Source organism: Xiphophorus maculatus, chromosome 15 (assembly GCF_002775205.1).
Source record: "Xiphophorus maculatus strain JP 163 A chromosome 15, X_maculatus-5.0-male, whole genome shotgun sequence".
NCBI lineage: Eukaryota > Metazoa > Chordata > Actinopteri > Cyprinodontiformes > Poeciliidae > Xiphophorus > Xiphophorus maculatus.
This window is the reverse complement of record NC_036457.1, coordinates 2,207,407-2,225,926: the sequence shown is the minus strand read 5'-3', so window position 1 is coordinate 2,225,926 and position 18,520 is coordinate 2,207,407. Positions and strand designations below refer to the sequence as shown.

The following is an 18,520-nucleotide window of genomic DNA, read 5'->3' as shown; positions in this document are numbered from 1 at the left end:
TAGAGGTTAGACCTAAACTCATTGAGAGCTGAACTAGTGATGCCTATCCACTGGTCCAGATTGGAAATTAGTATCTTATGATCTACAGGTTCGGAAGTGTCTGTCAAGTGCAACAGTGAATATACCCCATTTAAGTCTTACCATGTTTCATTGTGAAAAACGTTTCTTCTGCTTCTACGTTGTTCCTTAGGGGAAAAGACTTCCTTCCTTTTGATTACCAAGTGAGTCAGAGGAAGAAAACAGTAATGTTGGCTATTATAGTAAGGGATAGCAAAGTTTAAAGGGAACACACACAGTCAGTCTGTTGCTAAATGCTAACTATGCTAATTCTACCTGTGCTAAGCTTGTTAATCATGCTATCTGTTAATATAATGTGCTAAAGCCATTTTATAATGTAAACACAAACTACTGTTGTCTTTGTTTTGAGACAATAGTTAAATCACATTTACCTGAGAAATGGTGTAGGTGCAGCTTTCATACAGACAAGGTGTTACGGAAACATCAGGACCTAAAATGAATAATTAGAATTGTTCATTACTGAAAGGCATCTTGTGGCTCCTGTTTTGAAGCCAATGGGAATGAATGAATTAACAATTAGATAGAAGTAAATCAGAACGTGTTCTTTTAATTAACTTCAAAAAGATCATGAAGAAAAAAATATATATCTTGTGATGCAGTGCAGATTGTATTTTCAAGTGTGCAATTATCTCTTGCAAACGAATAAAGAACATATGCTGCAGTTATTTTTAATATATGTTTTAAGAAAATCAAGTCTCTCTTCTGTTAAACTGACTTTCTTCCAATTCCACCATATACATTTGTGTTTGTACTCCTTCATTTGATGTAGAATACAGCGATAAGATAACATAATTTAATATACTCCTAATTAGTAAGCTTTGCATCTTTTAACAATTGGTGAATTGTAGAGAGGATTGATAAAGAGTTTTTAAAAAAATCTACTTTCACCTGTTCAGCAGGAGAGAGCTCTCGGAGCCGCAGCCATCAACTCGTGCAGAGAATCCTGGGGTTTCTGTAGTTTGCAAGGTGAAATTGAGTTTTTCGCTGAAGTTAAGTTTTCCTCCGAAGCAGAGCGTAAGAAGCGTAAGACGTGGACTTCCTCGTCTTGCCGTATCGACATTCTATTACTCTGGCCTGACTGGGAATTTCGGTTTCTGCTGTGTAGCTACTAAAAACCTAAAATCATGCCCGGTCAGACTGTAGCCATACCAGCGTTTTAGCAGTGACTAAAAACATTAATTTATATTTAGAGGACCCAAATGTTTTAGTCACTGAGTCAAACCAATGTTGGTACTTCCAAACATTAACGCAGCATGGTCCATACTCCTTGTTTTCTTCCCTCCCCCCCAAACTCCATGTTGTCTGTTGTTGATCTACACTGCTGACGTCACACGCTCATACGCGATTGTCACGAGACGCTCACTAACAGAAACAGAAAGGCCATTTGTTTATATGTGTAAATGTCCATCAGGAAGTTCCTAAAGAGACAATAGAAATAGTGAGAACCACTATCAGAAGGTAAGAGGTAGATTATAGCTTATATAGTCTTTAATGTAGTGTATGATATTATGAACAACCCCATCAATTCCTACATTCTGTTTCCGTATGTAGGAAACAGAATTTTGACTTGTAAAATATTTTATCTTGCTATTTTTCTGAAAAAAAAAGACAAATCAAAGCTTTTGTACTAACTCCATATAGTGACAATATATTCAAGAACTGGTGACTGCACATGACTGCACCACTAGTGGTCACAGGTGTTGGAGCAGCCAAGGGAGTCATGGCTTTTTCTGACACTTTTTCTGTGTGTGGGTGTGTATGTGAATTATGGATCCACTCTCTGTGACACATCCAAACACACACTCATTTGAACAAACTGTATCACAAACCTTGCTGACCATCAAGTTTGCATTCTTCTCTAAAGTGGACCAAAAACAATATTCAGTTTTATCATGGGCTTTATTAACCAACAATATGAATATATTCATTTGACATGGAAATTGATAAATCTTTTAATAAATTAAGAAAATATCATTTTTCAAACAGAGCTGTGTGCACAACTTTGTTTTTGTAGCATATTTTCTTTTAAAACATGAAATTTGTGATTATCCTTTTATGCTTGTTGAAATCACAGCTTTACCACAGAAGGGTGGCAAACAAACACCAGTGTTACAAAGGTTTTGATCATTTGCACTCATTTCCTGTGTTTTGGGTAGACATACACACTGAGTTATGGGACATAACAAGCGAACAAGGGGCAGACATCTAGATTTACAAGACACAATGGGTGCCCACTTTTTGGGGATGAAGAGTCTGCATACAGCACTTCAGTGTTTGAGGGCCTGGTCAGTTGCTAAGGGAACACCTGCAGATAGCTGGTTAACTAAGTGCAGCGAAGATGCTCCGTTGTGGCAATCAATTATGGATGAGCTGAGAGAACTTTGACATGTTAAACCTCTTAGAGCGGCTGAAGAGGAGTAACACCAGGAGAGTTGGGAGCAAGAGCAGACTCAGGAAGAAAAGGTTTAGCAGATTCATATGAAGCACATTATTATAGCAAAAACATAAAGGGTGCGTTTTATAGAATTCTGCCATTACTTCGTATACATGATGGATGCTAGTAGATAATGGAAATAATTATTATTTATGGAGTTAATGTTTCATGTTTTGCATAATTAATCAACATGTCAAGCCAATAAGAACTTCGATACGGTCAATATCATAACATTCACTACAAATGCAACCTGTGACTAAAGAATACCTTTAACACCTTGACTGTGCCTAGAAATCCTGTCCATAAAGGTTATGAACAGAATCACAAGAGACCTGAGTCCAACTCTCATTGGAAATGAGCCAGACTTACTGCCGACAATGTAGAAAAATCTCTGGCCCATAACAAAGGGTCTGGCACCCCATACTCCCTGAGTACAAAACACATGTAGACTTGTTGGGCGAACTGCCATGCACCCCGTAGGACCTTGCTGATGGTGCAGAGTAGGCTCAGTGTTCCACTGACCTGGAAGAAAACCCCAATCTTCACTATCCAGCAGATCCTCCTCTCTAAAACCAATCAAGACTTTACCAGGAAGCTTAAGAGTTCAGCAGTCACCCATAAAAATATTTTTTACTCAAAGCATGGCTCCAAAATAAGACACATTATTTAAAATAAATAAAATAAAATGGAAAGACTGACAACTTCATATAATGGCATCTTTGGTGATTCTAATGGTTGTGATCAGTGTCTTTGAATATTGATATACTGTATGAGATCTGCAAAAATTGTCCCACCTGTTATTGTGTGATTGATTGTGGAAGTATCAGATTTTTTCAAATGTATTCACTGGAAAATCAACTTTCATATTTACTGATTTTAAAACTTGAACCAAACAGCAAAATTCCAGATTTGCTTTTAAAAAAAAATCACCTACGGCCAAGAGATAGAACTGATGACTGAAGAGACAACATCTTGGAAACAAGCAGCTGAAATTAGCTTCCTCTTTGGGTTATTGGACTTAGCCTTAGGGTTAACAGAGAATTGGATAATTGGTGCTTAGAGTAGAGTCATTTCTTGACAGAATTGAAAGAAATCAGTAATGGGATTTTGTCATTTAAACAGGGTGCCTCAGAGCCTCATTTTGGTGTTTTTTTGTAGGCATGTTCCACATGGAGGAGGCCCTGGAGCAGACCCAAACCTGCTGGAAGCAAACTATAGCTCTTCTACATTTTGAAAGCCTAGAATCCCTGAAAATAGTTGAGGAGCTCAACTATAGATAGGGGTGTCTCAGCTTCTCTCCCATAGGTGTTATCGCAACAACAACAATGAAATGAGAAAAAATGTGTTTTTTTATTATTATTCTCTCCTACAGAGCCAGGATGAGAATGCCCCTCTAATTGAAACCAGCATAAAAAAACAGAGGTTTAATGAAGTGTAATCATATGGAGCAATCAAAAAATTCAGAAGACCAAGTGTCGAAAGGTGATGAGTCATTATATTTTTATTTTCTATAAATTAGTTCCATCATAAGTAAAATGTATTACATGTTAAATCATTCATGTTGACTTTATCATAACATTTTTGTTAGCTAACCTAATAAACAGACACATAAAAGACGCCATTATGACGTGTGGAACAATATTGTAAACTAGCTTGGACTCACAGGAATATTTCATGTAGTGGCCCCAAGTTTTCTATAAAGTGCCAAAAGTGGTGCAGGTTCCTATCCAACTTATGCAAAAAAAAAAAAAAAAAAAAAACATTAGGGCCTTAGGGACAAAAGTAAAGAAGTGGGAACAAAATCATTGTGCTTGAGAAAAGAAATAAAAAAAAACTTACTCTGGAAGGATCGGTAGAGATCAATATTCCATTTGGACTCCAAGACTACAAGACAGTATATAGGTTAATGTTGTGCTGGATAAGCATTCCGTGTGAATGTGTGAGTGTTGTTTCAACAACTACAAAAGGAGAAACACAGAATCTATTGAAAAGCCTGGGAGCTGCTCAGGGCTTCATGTCACCGAGCAAGTTGGGCTGTGCAGCTGTCTTTGGCTATTGAGGTCAGCTTGGTTTTCTACCTTGTTGACTCAAAAATAATGCATGAGAAAGTGGACCGCAAGACAATGTAGCACTGGTCGCATGCAAGGTGGAGCGGAAACACACATTTTATAAAAGTTTGAACAAACACCATTAGCGCTGTCACAAAAAGCCACGAAAAAAAAAATAGAGGTAACTGAAAGAAAATCACATTTTCATTAATGAAATATCAGTGAGGATAAATCTTCACCTTTCATCAGGAATGATAAAAGGGAAATGAAGAGACTTATGTTCTGAGTTCTTTCACCTGATGTTCACCCACTTTGGGGAGTTAGAAAATGCCAGGGGTTAACATCAGCGCTATCACTGAACCACACATGATTGAGCCAACTTTCTTGTCTCACGGCTCACTCAGTTTACATTCTGGAAATAGAATTTTTGCATTCATCTGAACATCTACAAATTTAGCACAGACATTAAACTATTACTTATGTGTCTTGGGGGCCATTTTGTATAATTGTGTGCTCTATGTAGGTGTATATTGCACACTGATGCAAGATTTTAGTTTTTACAGCATTGTCCCAGTGAGCTACTGGTTATATGGCCACCCTTCTAAAGACAGGTTCTGTTGGAGGCCTCTTTCACTTTTACCTCACTTAAGCCTGATGTCCCAATTTGAATTAGCCTTTATAAATTAAAAATAGAAAGTAATTTAATTAAAATCAGAAATACTTTATTGATCCTAAAGCGGAATTTAAATGCTGGTGTAACTCATATTTTTAGAAGTTTTTCAAAGAGCTATTGTAGATGCTGATGGCTGCAGGCGGAAAGGATCTCCTGTAGCGGTACACATCTGAATAAGCCTCTAAAAAAGACACTGTTGTCGTATGACAGTGTCGTAAAGAGAATGCTCAGGGTTGTCCATAGCTTTCTTGATTTTATGTAAAAATCCTTCTTTGCATCATCATATCCAGTGGTTCCACTACCCAGAACAGAACCAATGTTCTTTATCAGATTTCCAAAGTCTTTTTAAGTCACTGGCTGTGATGCTGCTACAGATGTTCACAGCATGCCACAAAGTGGTCCATCTCTCTGTACTCAGCTTCTTGTCCATTTTTGATACGCCTATTTCTGCAGATGACAGAGTCTGACTTGTGCTGAAGTGTACAGAGAAAATAAATAGCGAGAGTACAGTTCCTAGTGGTGCTCCTTAGCTGCTGACACACAGTCCTTCAGTTTTACAAATTTGAAATCACAACCATAACATTTTGAGTCGTTTTTGTTGTTGTTTGGATATCAAAATTTCTAGAAACAATGCCACAAAAATGAAGAGTATTTTAGAAAGAACAACTACAGTACAAAGCATTTTTATGTATAAACTCTTTATGGACAAGGATAAAACTGTAAAGCTGATCTGTACTCAACTGTCAATCTATTGTGATTAGCTTTCTTCCTGAAACCAGCCCTGGCTATATATATATTTACTGTATATACTGTATATATATATATATATATATATATATATATATATATATATATATATATATATATATATTTTTTTTTTTTTTTTTTTTTCTTATATCATGAAGTCATTTTTACACAGTTAAGTAATATTTTTAGTAACATATTTTAACTGGAAGTAATATTCACCTATTGGAGAGCAAAGTCAGAGTCCTAAATTTCAATTTGCTAGAGAACCTGTGGATGAAGTTGAAGATTATGACACTTTTCAACTTAAAAGACTTGGAGTTCATCTGGTAAATTGTCAAATTACCAGTGGAAACATAAAAAAAGATGCAAATTAAAGAAGGATGTTAATTCTGTAATGCCCATGCATGTTTATTATCGATTACTGAGAGAGGTACAAATAAATGTTGATGTTTCATTGTTGCATAAAATTTTGTTCAAAACTGATTTTTCTTCCTTCAGAACTGGAAATCATTTTACATGGCTTTAGATGCTTGTCTCGTTTCCTATAAGCAAGAACTGAAAATAACCTTAATTCTACATCAGTGTGAATAATTTGGGTCTTAACTATATGTCTGTCCTTAACTTGCCAACACAGACGGAGCAAAACACATACGCACCACTTTCTCAGTTTCCTCCTTAGTGTCTCATTAATCAATGACAGATTATCTTGAACGTGACGCCTTCATGATTACAATGTTCCTCGGGACTTTCAGTTGGGAAGGAGATGCAAATTAGTTGCCTTGCTTTAAAATGCATCCGAGATCGCAGTTTGGGAATTTTGACTCGGAAAACATTGAAATCTAAACTTTCTAAATTACAATTGCAAACAGGAAAACATATTAGTAAACATATACACATTAATGCACTGCCAGCATACAAAGAGCACATAGTCTAATAGGCTTTACGAGTGAATGGGCTGATTTATGTTGTTCATTGAACATGATAAATGCTCCAACATTTGATCACAGCAGAACACTTATCTATTCTAATCTGAGCAGTAAAACCATCTCCAACCTGCCCATTCATCTGCATTACATGTAAAAGATTACATTCCTCAGTTGAACATCATGTCTAATTCCTTTGAAAGGGAAAAAACCCTGTGAAAATGCAATCAGGCTTAAAAGGATAACCTCTTTGTCTTGAAATAAGGAAAAAAAAAAAATTATCCTTCACTTGCTCCAATTTGCACTGAAAGCATCCCTTCTTTCCTTCTTGCCCACATCTGTTCAAGTGAGGGAAAAAGCAGAAGCTTCTGTTTTAATCTTTAAAACGCTAAACAAACAGTAACTCCTGCCGTCGCCTTCATTTTATGTCTAAAAGCATACACTGGTGCACCTAAATATTTTATTATATGCGCCTGATAACAGTGGATAACGCAGTGGATAATGAAAAGGTGTACACCAGAGGGGAGCGGGTGGCGGCCGTTCTTTTAGGATATGCCTGCTTCATGCTATATATGTGTAGGGGTGTATGCAAATAGTGGACAAAGCCAGAGATCCTTGGTAACATAATCAATAAGTAACAAAAAGGCTATGAGAAATGCTCCAAAGTAAAAGAAAAAAACATTCAGCACTTTACAAGCAGCTTTACAGATATTTACAGCTGTCCAGGATCTTCAGCTGGAAGTTAGAGGCCCGAATCTTTCTTGAGCGACAAAAAAGAAGTGCTTTGCCTCAGTTATACGCAAACATAGTTAGACCTTTATAACGTGAGCATGATATGACATTTTAATGCCATTGTAAAAAATTGTTACTGTTGTTACTGTTTCTATATAGACCAATGATTATCAAACTTTCCCACCATGCTTGTTTGGAAATAAGCAATTAAATCTTGTCCCTCAATATTCCCAAGATTCCAAAATGGTTATGATTACATAGGGCTTATGGTGCCACTAAGGAGCACACAGTTGGCTGGCCACTTTTTTTACATTTATAAAAGAAAAAAATAAGTTTTATCAAGTTGCAAAGTTTATTTTTTATTTCTCTTTTTTCATGCAGATTTCTCTATCTTTTACATCGAGCTATTTTTTTAAAGTCCTCATCCCGACCTGTGATGACAGTGTAGTCCAACTTAGAACAGTGTGTTTAAAATAAATTGAGCAGCAATAATAATAGTAAAGTTTTGTTTATCTTCATTTTCCGAAAAGTGAGTGAGTGAGTGAGTGAGTGAGTGAGTGAGTGAGTGAGTGAGTGAGTGAGTGAGTGAGTGAGTGAGTGAGTGAGTGAGTGAGTGAGTGAGTGAAAACAAGAATAAAAATAATTTTATTACTAAAAGAATTTCCTAAATTATTTTAACACAAAAGAAGTTAAAGATGGAAGTTACAAAGCTGACTGGTATGATTTACTGAACAACGTAGATTTTTTTTCCCCAATTCTTTCGCTTCTTATATTATTCTCCTGGTTTTTTTTTTTTACCCACCTTGGAAAACAGGAAGAACGAGACTTCCAGCTTTCCTGTGCAACCAAAAGGTTATCGGCGACCCTCATCTGACCATTCCTCCGGACACTTTTCGGCGGCCCCCCCTCTGTACAGTTGGAAAGCGAGACCCCCAAAGGTAAAATTCTGCTTAGGGCCACATAACCTTGTGCCGGTCCTGTTGCTTCTCTGCTGGGCGTGATGTTGAGGATAAATTGGGCCCCGCCTCCCACTTAATGCACTGTGTGTCACATTAACCCCAATGATTTTTTCCCCCACCCAGTCTAAATGAATAAGACAAAATGAAGCTGCATTTGCGGTAGATGTGAGTGAGTGCTCGCTTGAGCGCTTCCGACGGGTTGTTAAGGTGGCATTAGAGTTAATGCAAATTAAAAGGGCTGGCTGATCTCTTTTAACCCCCCTCTGTTCGCTGCTTTAATGCGGCCATTTGCTTGGAGGTACTCACCCCCTATAATTCAATTTGTCAAAATGAATGAAGGAACAGACAATTTATAAAGTCCGCCCACCCCAAGGCATTCGAAAAGGCCTTAAAAAGAAAAAAAAGCACAAAACAAAAGTTTCCAAGCCAAAGCGCAAGCCTTCCCTGTCGTTACAACCCCTTTATAGCCACTTTCATCTGTAAATGAAAGCGAGCAATTATTGTGAGGTGCCGGTATCATATTATTATGTTGGCCCCGGTCCCCCAGATAGTCATCAATCACTCTCAATCGACCTGTCACCGGCAGGCAGATATCCAGCTGGAGAGGAGAGTAAAGGGGAGGGAGGGGAGTGAGGAGGTAAAAAAAAAAAAAAAAAAAAAAAAAGAGGAGAAGGAGGAGGAGGAGTACATCATCATTAATTTGAGGAGTGACCCCCGGGGCTATCCACATGTCATCCCGGGATTCTCCAAGCGAGGGTGCGCGCAACAGAGGCGAGCTGGTTGCGAGCCTTGCAGTTTGGTGGCTTGTAAGTCTTTGGTTACTGTCCACTGACAGTTCTACAAGACCCAAACACTAAATGATAGATAGATAGATAGATAGATAGATAGATAGATAGATAGATAGATAGATAGATAGATAGATAGATAGATAGATAGATAGATAGATAGATAGATAGATAGATAGATAGATAGATAGATAGATAGATAGATAGATAGATAGATAGATAGATAGATAGATAGATAGATAGATAGATAGATAGATAGATAGATAGATAGTTGACGTACTGCTTTCATGACGTTACGCATTCCGTCTTGAATTTGCATTACTTCCTGCTTAATGTGATAATTTGAAATTAAAAATCAATTAGCTCCTCATGTAATTACCTCAGCGTGCAAGAAGGATAAGAATGCACTTGATTCGGCCTAATGCATTTAAACTGATACATATGTTTCCACAGTCAAGACACTGATTGGCCTAATTGATTGATTGGGAGTCCAAATTAATCTCAGTGCAATGAACTATTTTTTTTCCGTACACGTCTCTCTCTTTTTTATCCCATTTTCTTAAGTTAATGGGTGTTATTTATTGTATTTTTGTGTGTGTGTGTGTATTTTTTTGTGTCGTCATTGTGAGGCAGAAAATGCATATTAAAGTTACAGTCTGGTCATTTTCTGACTGGGAAACTTCTGACGTCAGAGTCCTCTCCGTTTAAAACAACCTGCCTCAGCTGCTGACGTCCTTTATACTACTTTTTTATAAGGTAAAAATATGTGCCCGACAAGAGAGCGATTATTCGGGGCATTTTAATTTGTTTGTAACAGACTTTAAAAGGAGAAAAAACTGCACTTTTTTCATTTTTTTTATTTTTATTTATTTATTTTTATTTTTAGACTTTTTCCATAAAGGGTTGCTTTTTTAAAAAATGTTTTAACCCAAATTAAACATGCTACTGTGCTTCGCCCTATAAGCATCCTAGGAGCTTGTGCTTGCCAATCAATTGGAACAGTGAAACAGAGCCACAGCCTGCGCAGGAGTGGAGACCTTCAGTCTCGCTTTATTTCTGGATACCGAGGGACCTCTCTACCATGTCATATCCACAATTTGGATATCCATACTCGTCTGCTCCACAAGTAAGTTCGCGTATTTCTTTTTCTTTTTTTGCATCTTTACGGTGGCGATCCTTGACTTTTTCCTCTTAACGTAACCGAGTCACTTATTGATTTAAACCCTGATCCCTTTTTGCGCACTTTTAGACAAGATTCGGCTATCGGGAAAGGTATCGCGTTGCAGCCAGTGATACCTGTGTCTTTCTAGTGGAGGAGGGAAAGAAAAAAAAGGGGGTTAAAACGAGGGGGTAACCCGATTCCCTCGACCTCCCATTCACTGATTTCTGTAAGATAATAGCCCGTCTGTAATGTCAACCATATGTTTATCTGCGCTGGAACACGCATGCCAACTTGTTCGGCACACGCCACACCACAAGCCAGCTGCTGTTTGCCTTTGGCTCTGAGCCATAAAAATCATTTTGCTATTACTTTTTTTTTTTTGGTACTACGGAACGGTGATTGGAAAAAAAAATAAAATAAAAAAATAAAAATAAAAACATGATGTGTTTGTTAAGCACGTGTTTTATCTGAATCAAGGCGAACATTTTTGCTCCTTTTGGGGACTTTTACGCGAACATTTTCGCCCCAATTTCCTGTGTTGTGTTGCTTATTGTCTGATATGCATAAACTATGAGTTATGTGATCATTTCTAAAGAAGCAATATGCCTAAATGAACGAAAAACACGTTTATTGTAAGAAAGCTGAAGCATGTAACGCAGAGTTTTATATACTGTATATATAAAAAAAATCAGTTCATACTAACTTCAAGATCAGTTTTGTAAAAGAGTGTCCAGACATGACAAACATGTATTTTTGTTTTTTTTCTTTTTTGTTCCCTCGTAGTTCCTGATGACAACCAACTCTCTTACCACTTGCTGCGAGTCCACGGGTAGATCCATAGCGGACTCCGGGGTAGCGGCGTCTGGACAGACACCTGTCTACTGTCCCGTGTATGAGAGCCGGCTGCTGGCCACGGCGAGGCATGAACTGAGCTCCGCGGCCGCGCTAGGCGTGTACGGCAGCCCCTACACCGGCGGTCAGGGCTATGGAAATTATGTTACATACGGGACAGACGCGTCGGCTTTCTACTCGCTGGTAAACCTTTCTTCTGTTTCCCTCTTGGCATTGATTAATGGAGCCACGGGGTGCTGAGACTTAAATAAGGCTCTCTCTTCTCGTCTTTAATGACCTGCACCCACAAAATGCCACTGAGATTACCCTCTTAAGGCTTTCCTCCAAGTAATTAAAAAACAGACATGTTAATAACTTTGCATGTCTCGCCAGTTTGTTTCTTCGGCGTTTTCTTTTAGGCAGAGAAAACAGATGAAAAAAATTAAAAAAAGTTTAATTGTAAGTCATATGAAGAACTGGAGATAAGAAGAGCAGAAAAATCCAAGTGTGATTTTATTTAAATTGTCAAACTTGTTTTTAAGTGAAGTAAAATACACATATAGTATATAAACAAAATGATCTAAAATATAAACAAAATGGTCTAGATTGGGATTTTTTCTGAGTAAGGAACTAACAGCTTACGTATTCTTGCAGGAATAAAAGAAAAGACAGACAGGTTTTCTGAGAAATAATGAACTGTTGTAAAGTAGAAAAAAAGATACTCTAGAGTGCTTTGCCTTTCTGTTTTGTTTGTCAGAATTTTTTTATAAAAGTTTATGTTAAAAGAAAAACTTTTTTTAATTTGGATTTGAACCTTTATTATTATTCATTGTAATGCTGAATTGTATTTGTTTCTCTAGTAATTTCCACCTGCAATCAGTGATCAGGGTCTTGATCAGTTGCTTTAAAGCAGCATAACGTTCTCAATCATTTGAACCTCCTCAATGTTGAACGCTATACTTATTGAATCACACGTATGTTCACAGGGTACTTTTGATACTAAAGATGCTGCAGCTTCTGCGCATGCGGGAATCACACAAGCCACTGCTTACTACCCTTATGATCCTACCTTGGGACAGTACCAGTATGACAGGTATGTCAATTGTTTTACTATGTATTTTTTTTAAAGTTAGCATCATGATGAGCGATACCCTGTTTCCATAGAGTGTGGTGCAGATTTTAAAAGGAGGAAGACCCACATGTCCCTTGACACTTATGTCAGGGCCATAATGAAATAACGATGGCAAACTGCTGATTTTAATAATAATAATAATAAAAATACTGATTGCAAGTGAGGCTTAGAGACAAGCCAACTCTCAATGTATTACCTACGAAGTGAGGGTGAGTGCTTAAGACACTAAATTAAAACGCAACTTCTCTTTGTTTTCTGATCAGAAATTTTACTGAAAAAGAAAATACTGTTCTCTTACCATTAAAACCTGAAGACTCCTTACAACTTTGAAGAGTGTGCCACCTTGAAAAGGTTTTACCAAAACTAGGATGACATGCAAACTGAAGTCATTCACTAGTTCGCTTTGAGAATTACGATTGAAGATGAAGAAAGTGAAACATGAACAGAACTTCACGTTACAGGCAACCGTTTTTAATACTGTGTGCTGCTTAATGAGAAATGACCACTTAATGCTACAGTGAGTTCTTAGAGTTTTGCAGAAGAATTACACTCGACTTTAGCAAAAATCTTGACACGCAGCTACTTTAAATCATTCTTATTGGAAGGGGCAAAAAAAAAAAGAAAAACCATCTGCATGAATCTGTATAGATCTGCAAGCAAGAAATAAAGCCCATACAATCTGTGTATAGCACAGGGAGAGACAAGCAGGCCGACAGGAGTAGCACAATGTCTGCACCCGCCTTTTACCTGAGGGCTCATCATTACACTCAATAAAGCAATTTTTACAGTCTATTTTATCTGAGAGGGTACAACATGGGATTGGGGAAGGTGAACGCTTGCCCTCTTTTCCTGATTCCCTCAGCAGTGCTTGACCTGCACTAAGCCAGACGGAGCAATAAATGCCTCATAAAAAGGTTCCCATGAGGGGAGTTTTAACAGCTTGCTGCTGACTGAAAATCAACACCATGCATTTTAAATGGAGGTTCGCATGAGGTTTGCATTTGTGGATGAGATGAAATTAGGAAAAAGGTCCGCACGCTCCCCTAAATGTGGCTTCAAGGGGAAATAGTGTGAAGGAAGTGGCGATCGAGTGAGGCAGCCATCAGAGGGCAACGTTAATTTGAACCACACTTTAGTGGTTATGTTGTCAAGTAAGTTCTGTTGAAAATCTTTGTTTCCCTTGTCTTTACATGTTTGGCGTAGCAGTGTAAAGTTCTAGTGATTGTAGCAGACAAATATATTTTTTAATTCAGCTACATTTGCAATATTGGAAAGCTATTTTATGAGAAAAAAAAGGGCTTACATTACCCTGTTTACATTTTGGCTCTATTTCCCTCCGTATCAAATGTGAGACAACAACGTTCATTGGGATGAGCATCGGTCTTCTGAAGTCGTAGTGCCCATTTTCAGAAAAACTGAACCCACATCCACTCCCCTTAATCCAAGTTTACTTTGTATTCCTCTTATTCTCAGATATGGTTCTATGGATGGGGGGACAAGGCGAAAGAACGCTACCCGTGAGACGACCAGCACCCTGAAGGCCTGGCTGCAAGAACACAGGAAGAACCCGTACCCGACCAAAGGGGAGAAGATCATGCTGGCCATCATCACTAAGATGACCCTGACACAGGTCTCCACCTGGTTCGCGAATGCCCGCAGGAGGCTGAAGAAGGAGAACAAGATGACGTGGCCGCCCAGAAACAAGGGCTCAGAGGAGAAGAGATATGATGAGGATGAGGAGGGGTCTCAGGAGGGGCAGATAAAAAGCGAGAATACTGATGATGGTTAGTGTCAAGATGTCTTGCTGCTTGGCAGAATGTAAAATAAAAGACGGATTATTTAGGAAAAGCATGTGAAAATGCATTTCTTTTTAACGTCAGCAGAAATATGCAATGAAGCTCAGATGATATAACTTAATTATCTAAGCAGGAAGAAATAGATCAAATTAAGCTTTTTGTTGTTTTTGCATGTGAGAATGTGATTTTTGTTGTTGACTCTGCTTTATTTTGTGAAACTACACATTCAGTGTACTAACCATTAAAATAACATACATGCTTTCTAATGCTTGCCACTTCACCAAGGTGATTAGAACATATACAAGGAAATTGTAAAAGTTGTTGTTCTTTTTTATTATTGAGCAGGGTAGCCTTAGCTGTTTAAAGTGGTCCCAACATAACTGGTGTTGAAGGACAATTTTTATTTTTCTCAATTCAACTTCCATTAGAAAGGACATTTTTGTTCATAGTGATGGTGTTTTGTTTTGCTAAAACTCACTAAAACAGTGTTACGGTAACACAGTACACTAAGTTACAGGGTTTTATCATCGTTCATATCAATAAAGTTTTAAAGATAAAAAGTCTGTGACACCTTTAATGCTCATTTCCAAAAGTTATGTCATCCAAAAAATAAAAAAAAGTTGGCTAAAAATGTTATTAGCATATAAGCAGTAGAGTTTGAGTACATAGACTGTGTTGCAAGCAGTTTGTATACAGGGACACGTCTTGATATCATCTTGGTAAGGATTTTTATTTTTATTTTCTTTTGTTATAGACTTTTAAAATTATTTTTAACGTATAGGCTCAGTGATTGTGGTAGGTTCAAATAATGATTCGTGTGAAATCAAACATTCTCGGGCTCGTTGTTGTGCTCTTTTCCCGACGTAAATTTAACCCTCTTTTTTTTTTTTTTTAATAACTCCTTTCCTCCCTTTCCTCGCAGACACCAGAAGTCGAGCTGATAAGGAACTCCAGCTGAGCGACCTGGACGATTTTGACACGCTCGAGTCTGAAAGCTCTGAGTGTGAGATGAAGCATCGGTACCACATGAACACGCACATGTCGACGACAAGCGACTGCTCCGCCGAGCACCTCATTAAGAACGCGTCTCTGAAGATCTCCGTTCCGGTGCCTCTCGGCGGGGAGCAGGACTTGGGTAAAACCTGCATCAAAACGAGTCCGGAGGACTTCCAGCCGGACAGCATGCAGCAGCAGCAGCAGGCAAAGTCGTGCTACACTCAGCAGCAGCAGGGTCACCAATTATTAGACGGCAAGCCTCGAATCTGGTCTTTGGCACAGACAGCAACGTCCCTGAACCAGACTGAATATCCGTCCTGCATGCTGAGGTGCCAGGCGCCTCCCTCCTCACTCACCCAGTCCCCCGCCGCCACTTCCCCCGTAACCGTCCTGGACAACCGGCAGGACTCGCCGGTCACCACGCTGAGGAACTGGGTGGACGGGGTTTTCCACGACCCCCTGTTCAGGCACAGCACTTTGAGCCAGGCTCTGACCAATACGACCGTCTCCTGGACCACGAACACCAAAGGCAGCGTGCTGGAGGCGGAGAGGAGTGCGGCGGCCTTGCAGCAGCACCAAGACCCGCCCAAAGACAGTGCCATGAGTTTCCCAAAAACTATCAACAAGCTTTTTTGCTCCTAACGTAACTAACTCACAGATAAAGACTTCTTTTCGGACTAAAACAAAAAACAAACAAAAAAAAAAACGAGGTGGATAAGCCTGTTAAGTCTCCACGATTCCTTTATGTTTTATTATTTTTACCTGTATTCATAAACTGTTACAGACGTAAAACATCCGGATCAGTTTGATTCATTTAAACCAACGCACGCACAGAATTAAATAATAATTAATGAAAAAATGTATAAATTACAGTCTACAACTCGAAGGGGAAACAAAAAAGTAGGCCTGCGATTATTATTATTATTTATTTTTTTCAAGATCTCTTTTACTATGAGCATGCAAATGTTATTAATTAAGCATAATTTAAGTCTCAGCAGATGAGAATCACTATTAAAAAAAAAAGAAGAAGAAAAAAAAGTTTCACATATTCACTGCTCTCTCTGAAGAAGTGAAAGAGAGCGTTTCGACTTTGTTCACTGAAAATAAAAGCAGTCGCTTTCTGAAGAAGAGCTTGTCATGTCGGGTTAATGCTGAGAGTTGCTGTCCAGGGTGCTGAAGACGCCCTTTACTGTAGAAAACGACGTCTTCCACATGCGTGTCGCTTAAAAATACATTTTACAAGCCATTCAATTTCTAATCCTCCCAATTCAGACACCTTTCTTTTACTGTCACGTTTAAGGAAAACATCAATTTCTATTTAATGACAGCTTGTAAATAAAGCAGCTCAAAGCACGAGGCAGGCCAATGTCTGTATCTAAGATCTGCCTCATTAATTTCCTCTAAACAGCCTGTAATTGGGATGTTTGCAGTCATATTTCATGTCAAGCTATTGATTTCCTCCTTCACCTCTCTTCCCTCTCTGATAATATTATCGAAACAGTTCAGCATATCATCCACCACGGGGCTGTCAAAGGGATAAGGTAGTCTACTAACAGCTTCAAACGGAAGAGGAAGTCATTTGAAGAGATGAATTTTTGTTCATGTTCTGCAGAGTCTGTATGGGGCCCCAAACACAATTTGATTTGATTTCTCCAACTACCACCACTCTCCACATTCAAGTAATAGCCCCTGATTGCATTCCCCCTCCCCAAGTACGTTTTAGCAAATTATAACTAATTTTGTGATTCTTTCCTGGCCCATGACGACAAGGCCGGGGAGATCGTGTGGACTGTGTCAGAGCTTAACTCGATTATTCCAAACCGAACAGAATTAAAAAAAAAAAAGAAATATCAGAGTCGTGGTTTGTGTGTTTTGGTTGTTAGTGGGAGATCGTTAGAATGGCTCCCTGTGAGGCTCACCCAGGGCACCATTTGTGCAACAACCGCCACTGTCATACTTTCAGCTGAACACTTTTAACTGATTTCCATATAAACATTTTAAACAACAGGAGCATTTCCACATCAAACAACGGAGGGAAAAAAAAATACATTTGTTAACATGATTCATGCAACAATTTTAGCGCCTGTAATGCCATCCCTGTTGGTTTTGGAGCTTTAAGCAGGTTTTTCTTTGGCTTCAAGATGAGGTTCTGCCATGTCCATACTGCCATTTTTCAAGAGGAAGGACCCCATAAAGAAAAAACAAACAAACAAACAAAAAAAATAAGAATAAAATTAAAGCTGCAAGCAGCCTCGGGCGGCCCTCGCAGCAAGCGCCGCTCCGGCCTATTGGCCACCGCGGGGGTTCCGGCCACCGCAGGAGCTCTCGCATGGTTTAGGGCGAGCTTTCCAAGGAAAAAAACGGCACTTCCTGTTCCGAGGGGGCGGGGCTTAGATGACGTCATAATATGATGACGTAGGATCGACGGGCCTCCCACCAGGATCACTCAGGCCAAGTTTGATGCGGCTCGGTCAAAATATGTGGAATGTAGAGGCAAACGTATACGAACGGCGTTGCCGCCATTGAAAACTCTTGGCACTTTAAAGCAAGCGAGACCAACGTCCTATCTGTCATCCAACACAGAATCACCTTGATTAGGTCAAGAGAGCCATAAACAGAGCTTTCCAAGGAAAAAAACGGCACTTCCGGTTCCGAGGGGGCGGGGCTTAGATGACGTCATAATGTGATGACGTAGGATTGACGGGCAAGCCTCCAGGATCACTCAGGCCAAGTTTGATGCAGCTCGGTCAAAATATGTGGAAGGTAGAGGCAAACGTATACGAACGGCGTTGCCGCCATTGAAAACTGTTGGGACTTTAAAGCAAGCGAGACCAACTTCCTATCTGTCATCCAACACAGAATCACCTTGATTAGGTCAAGAGAGCCATAGATGAATGTTTCCAAGGAAAAAAATAGCACTTCCTGTTCTGAGGGGGCGGGGCTTAGATGACGTCATAATCTGATGACATAGAATTTTCAGGTATCACACCAGCATCACTCAAGCCAAGTTTAGTGCAGCTCGGTCGAAACATGTGGAATCTAGAAGCAAACGTATGGCATCGGCGTTACAGGTCACTTCGCCATGCCGCCGCACACAGCTGCTTCATCGCAGCCGGTCAGGGCTTGAATCCACAACACACCAACATGTCTTCTGTCTCTGCACACAGTTTCATGTTGATTAGGTCAAAGGGCTAAGATAGCGACCGTTCACAGTAAAACATGAC

General features: G+C 39.1%; 1 protein-coding gene across 1 annotated transcript; it reads left to right on the top strand.

Moving 5' to 3' along the window:
• Window positions 1-10,284: 10,284 nt before the first annotated feature.
• LOC111611362 (iroquois-class homeodomain protein irx-4-B-like) lies at window positions 10,285-16,285 on the top strand. The gene is made up of 5 exons (XM_023347547.1): window positions 10,285-10,505; window positions 11,325-11,576; window positions 12,359-12,465; window positions 13,978-14,288; window positions 15,223-16,285. Exons 1-5 carry the CDS (start codon window positions 10,461-10,463, stop codon window positions 15,936-15,938), a joined length of 1,431 nt encoding a protein of 476 aa, XP_023203315.1. The 5' UTR covers window positions 10,285-10,460; the 3' UTR covers window positions 15,939-16,285.
• The last annotated feature ends 2,235 nt before the right edge of the window (window positions 16,286-18,520 follow it).

What these genes read in the sequence shown, in the direction of transcription:
- LOC111611362 (XM_023347547.1), top strand. Translation starts at nt 10,461, where the DNA reads ATGTCATATCCACAATTTGGATATCCATACTCGTCTGCTCCACAA. An exon ending in CATACTCGTCTGCTCCACAA is followed by an intron (nt 10,506 to 11,324) that starts GTAAGTTCGCGT and finishes GTTCCCTCGTAG; the next exon opens with TTCCTGATGACAACCAACTC. An exon ending in GGACAGTACCAGTATGACAG is followed by an intron (nt 12,466 to 13,977) that starts GTATGTCAATTG and finishes TCTTATTCTCAG; the next exon opens with ATATGGTTCTATGGATGGGG.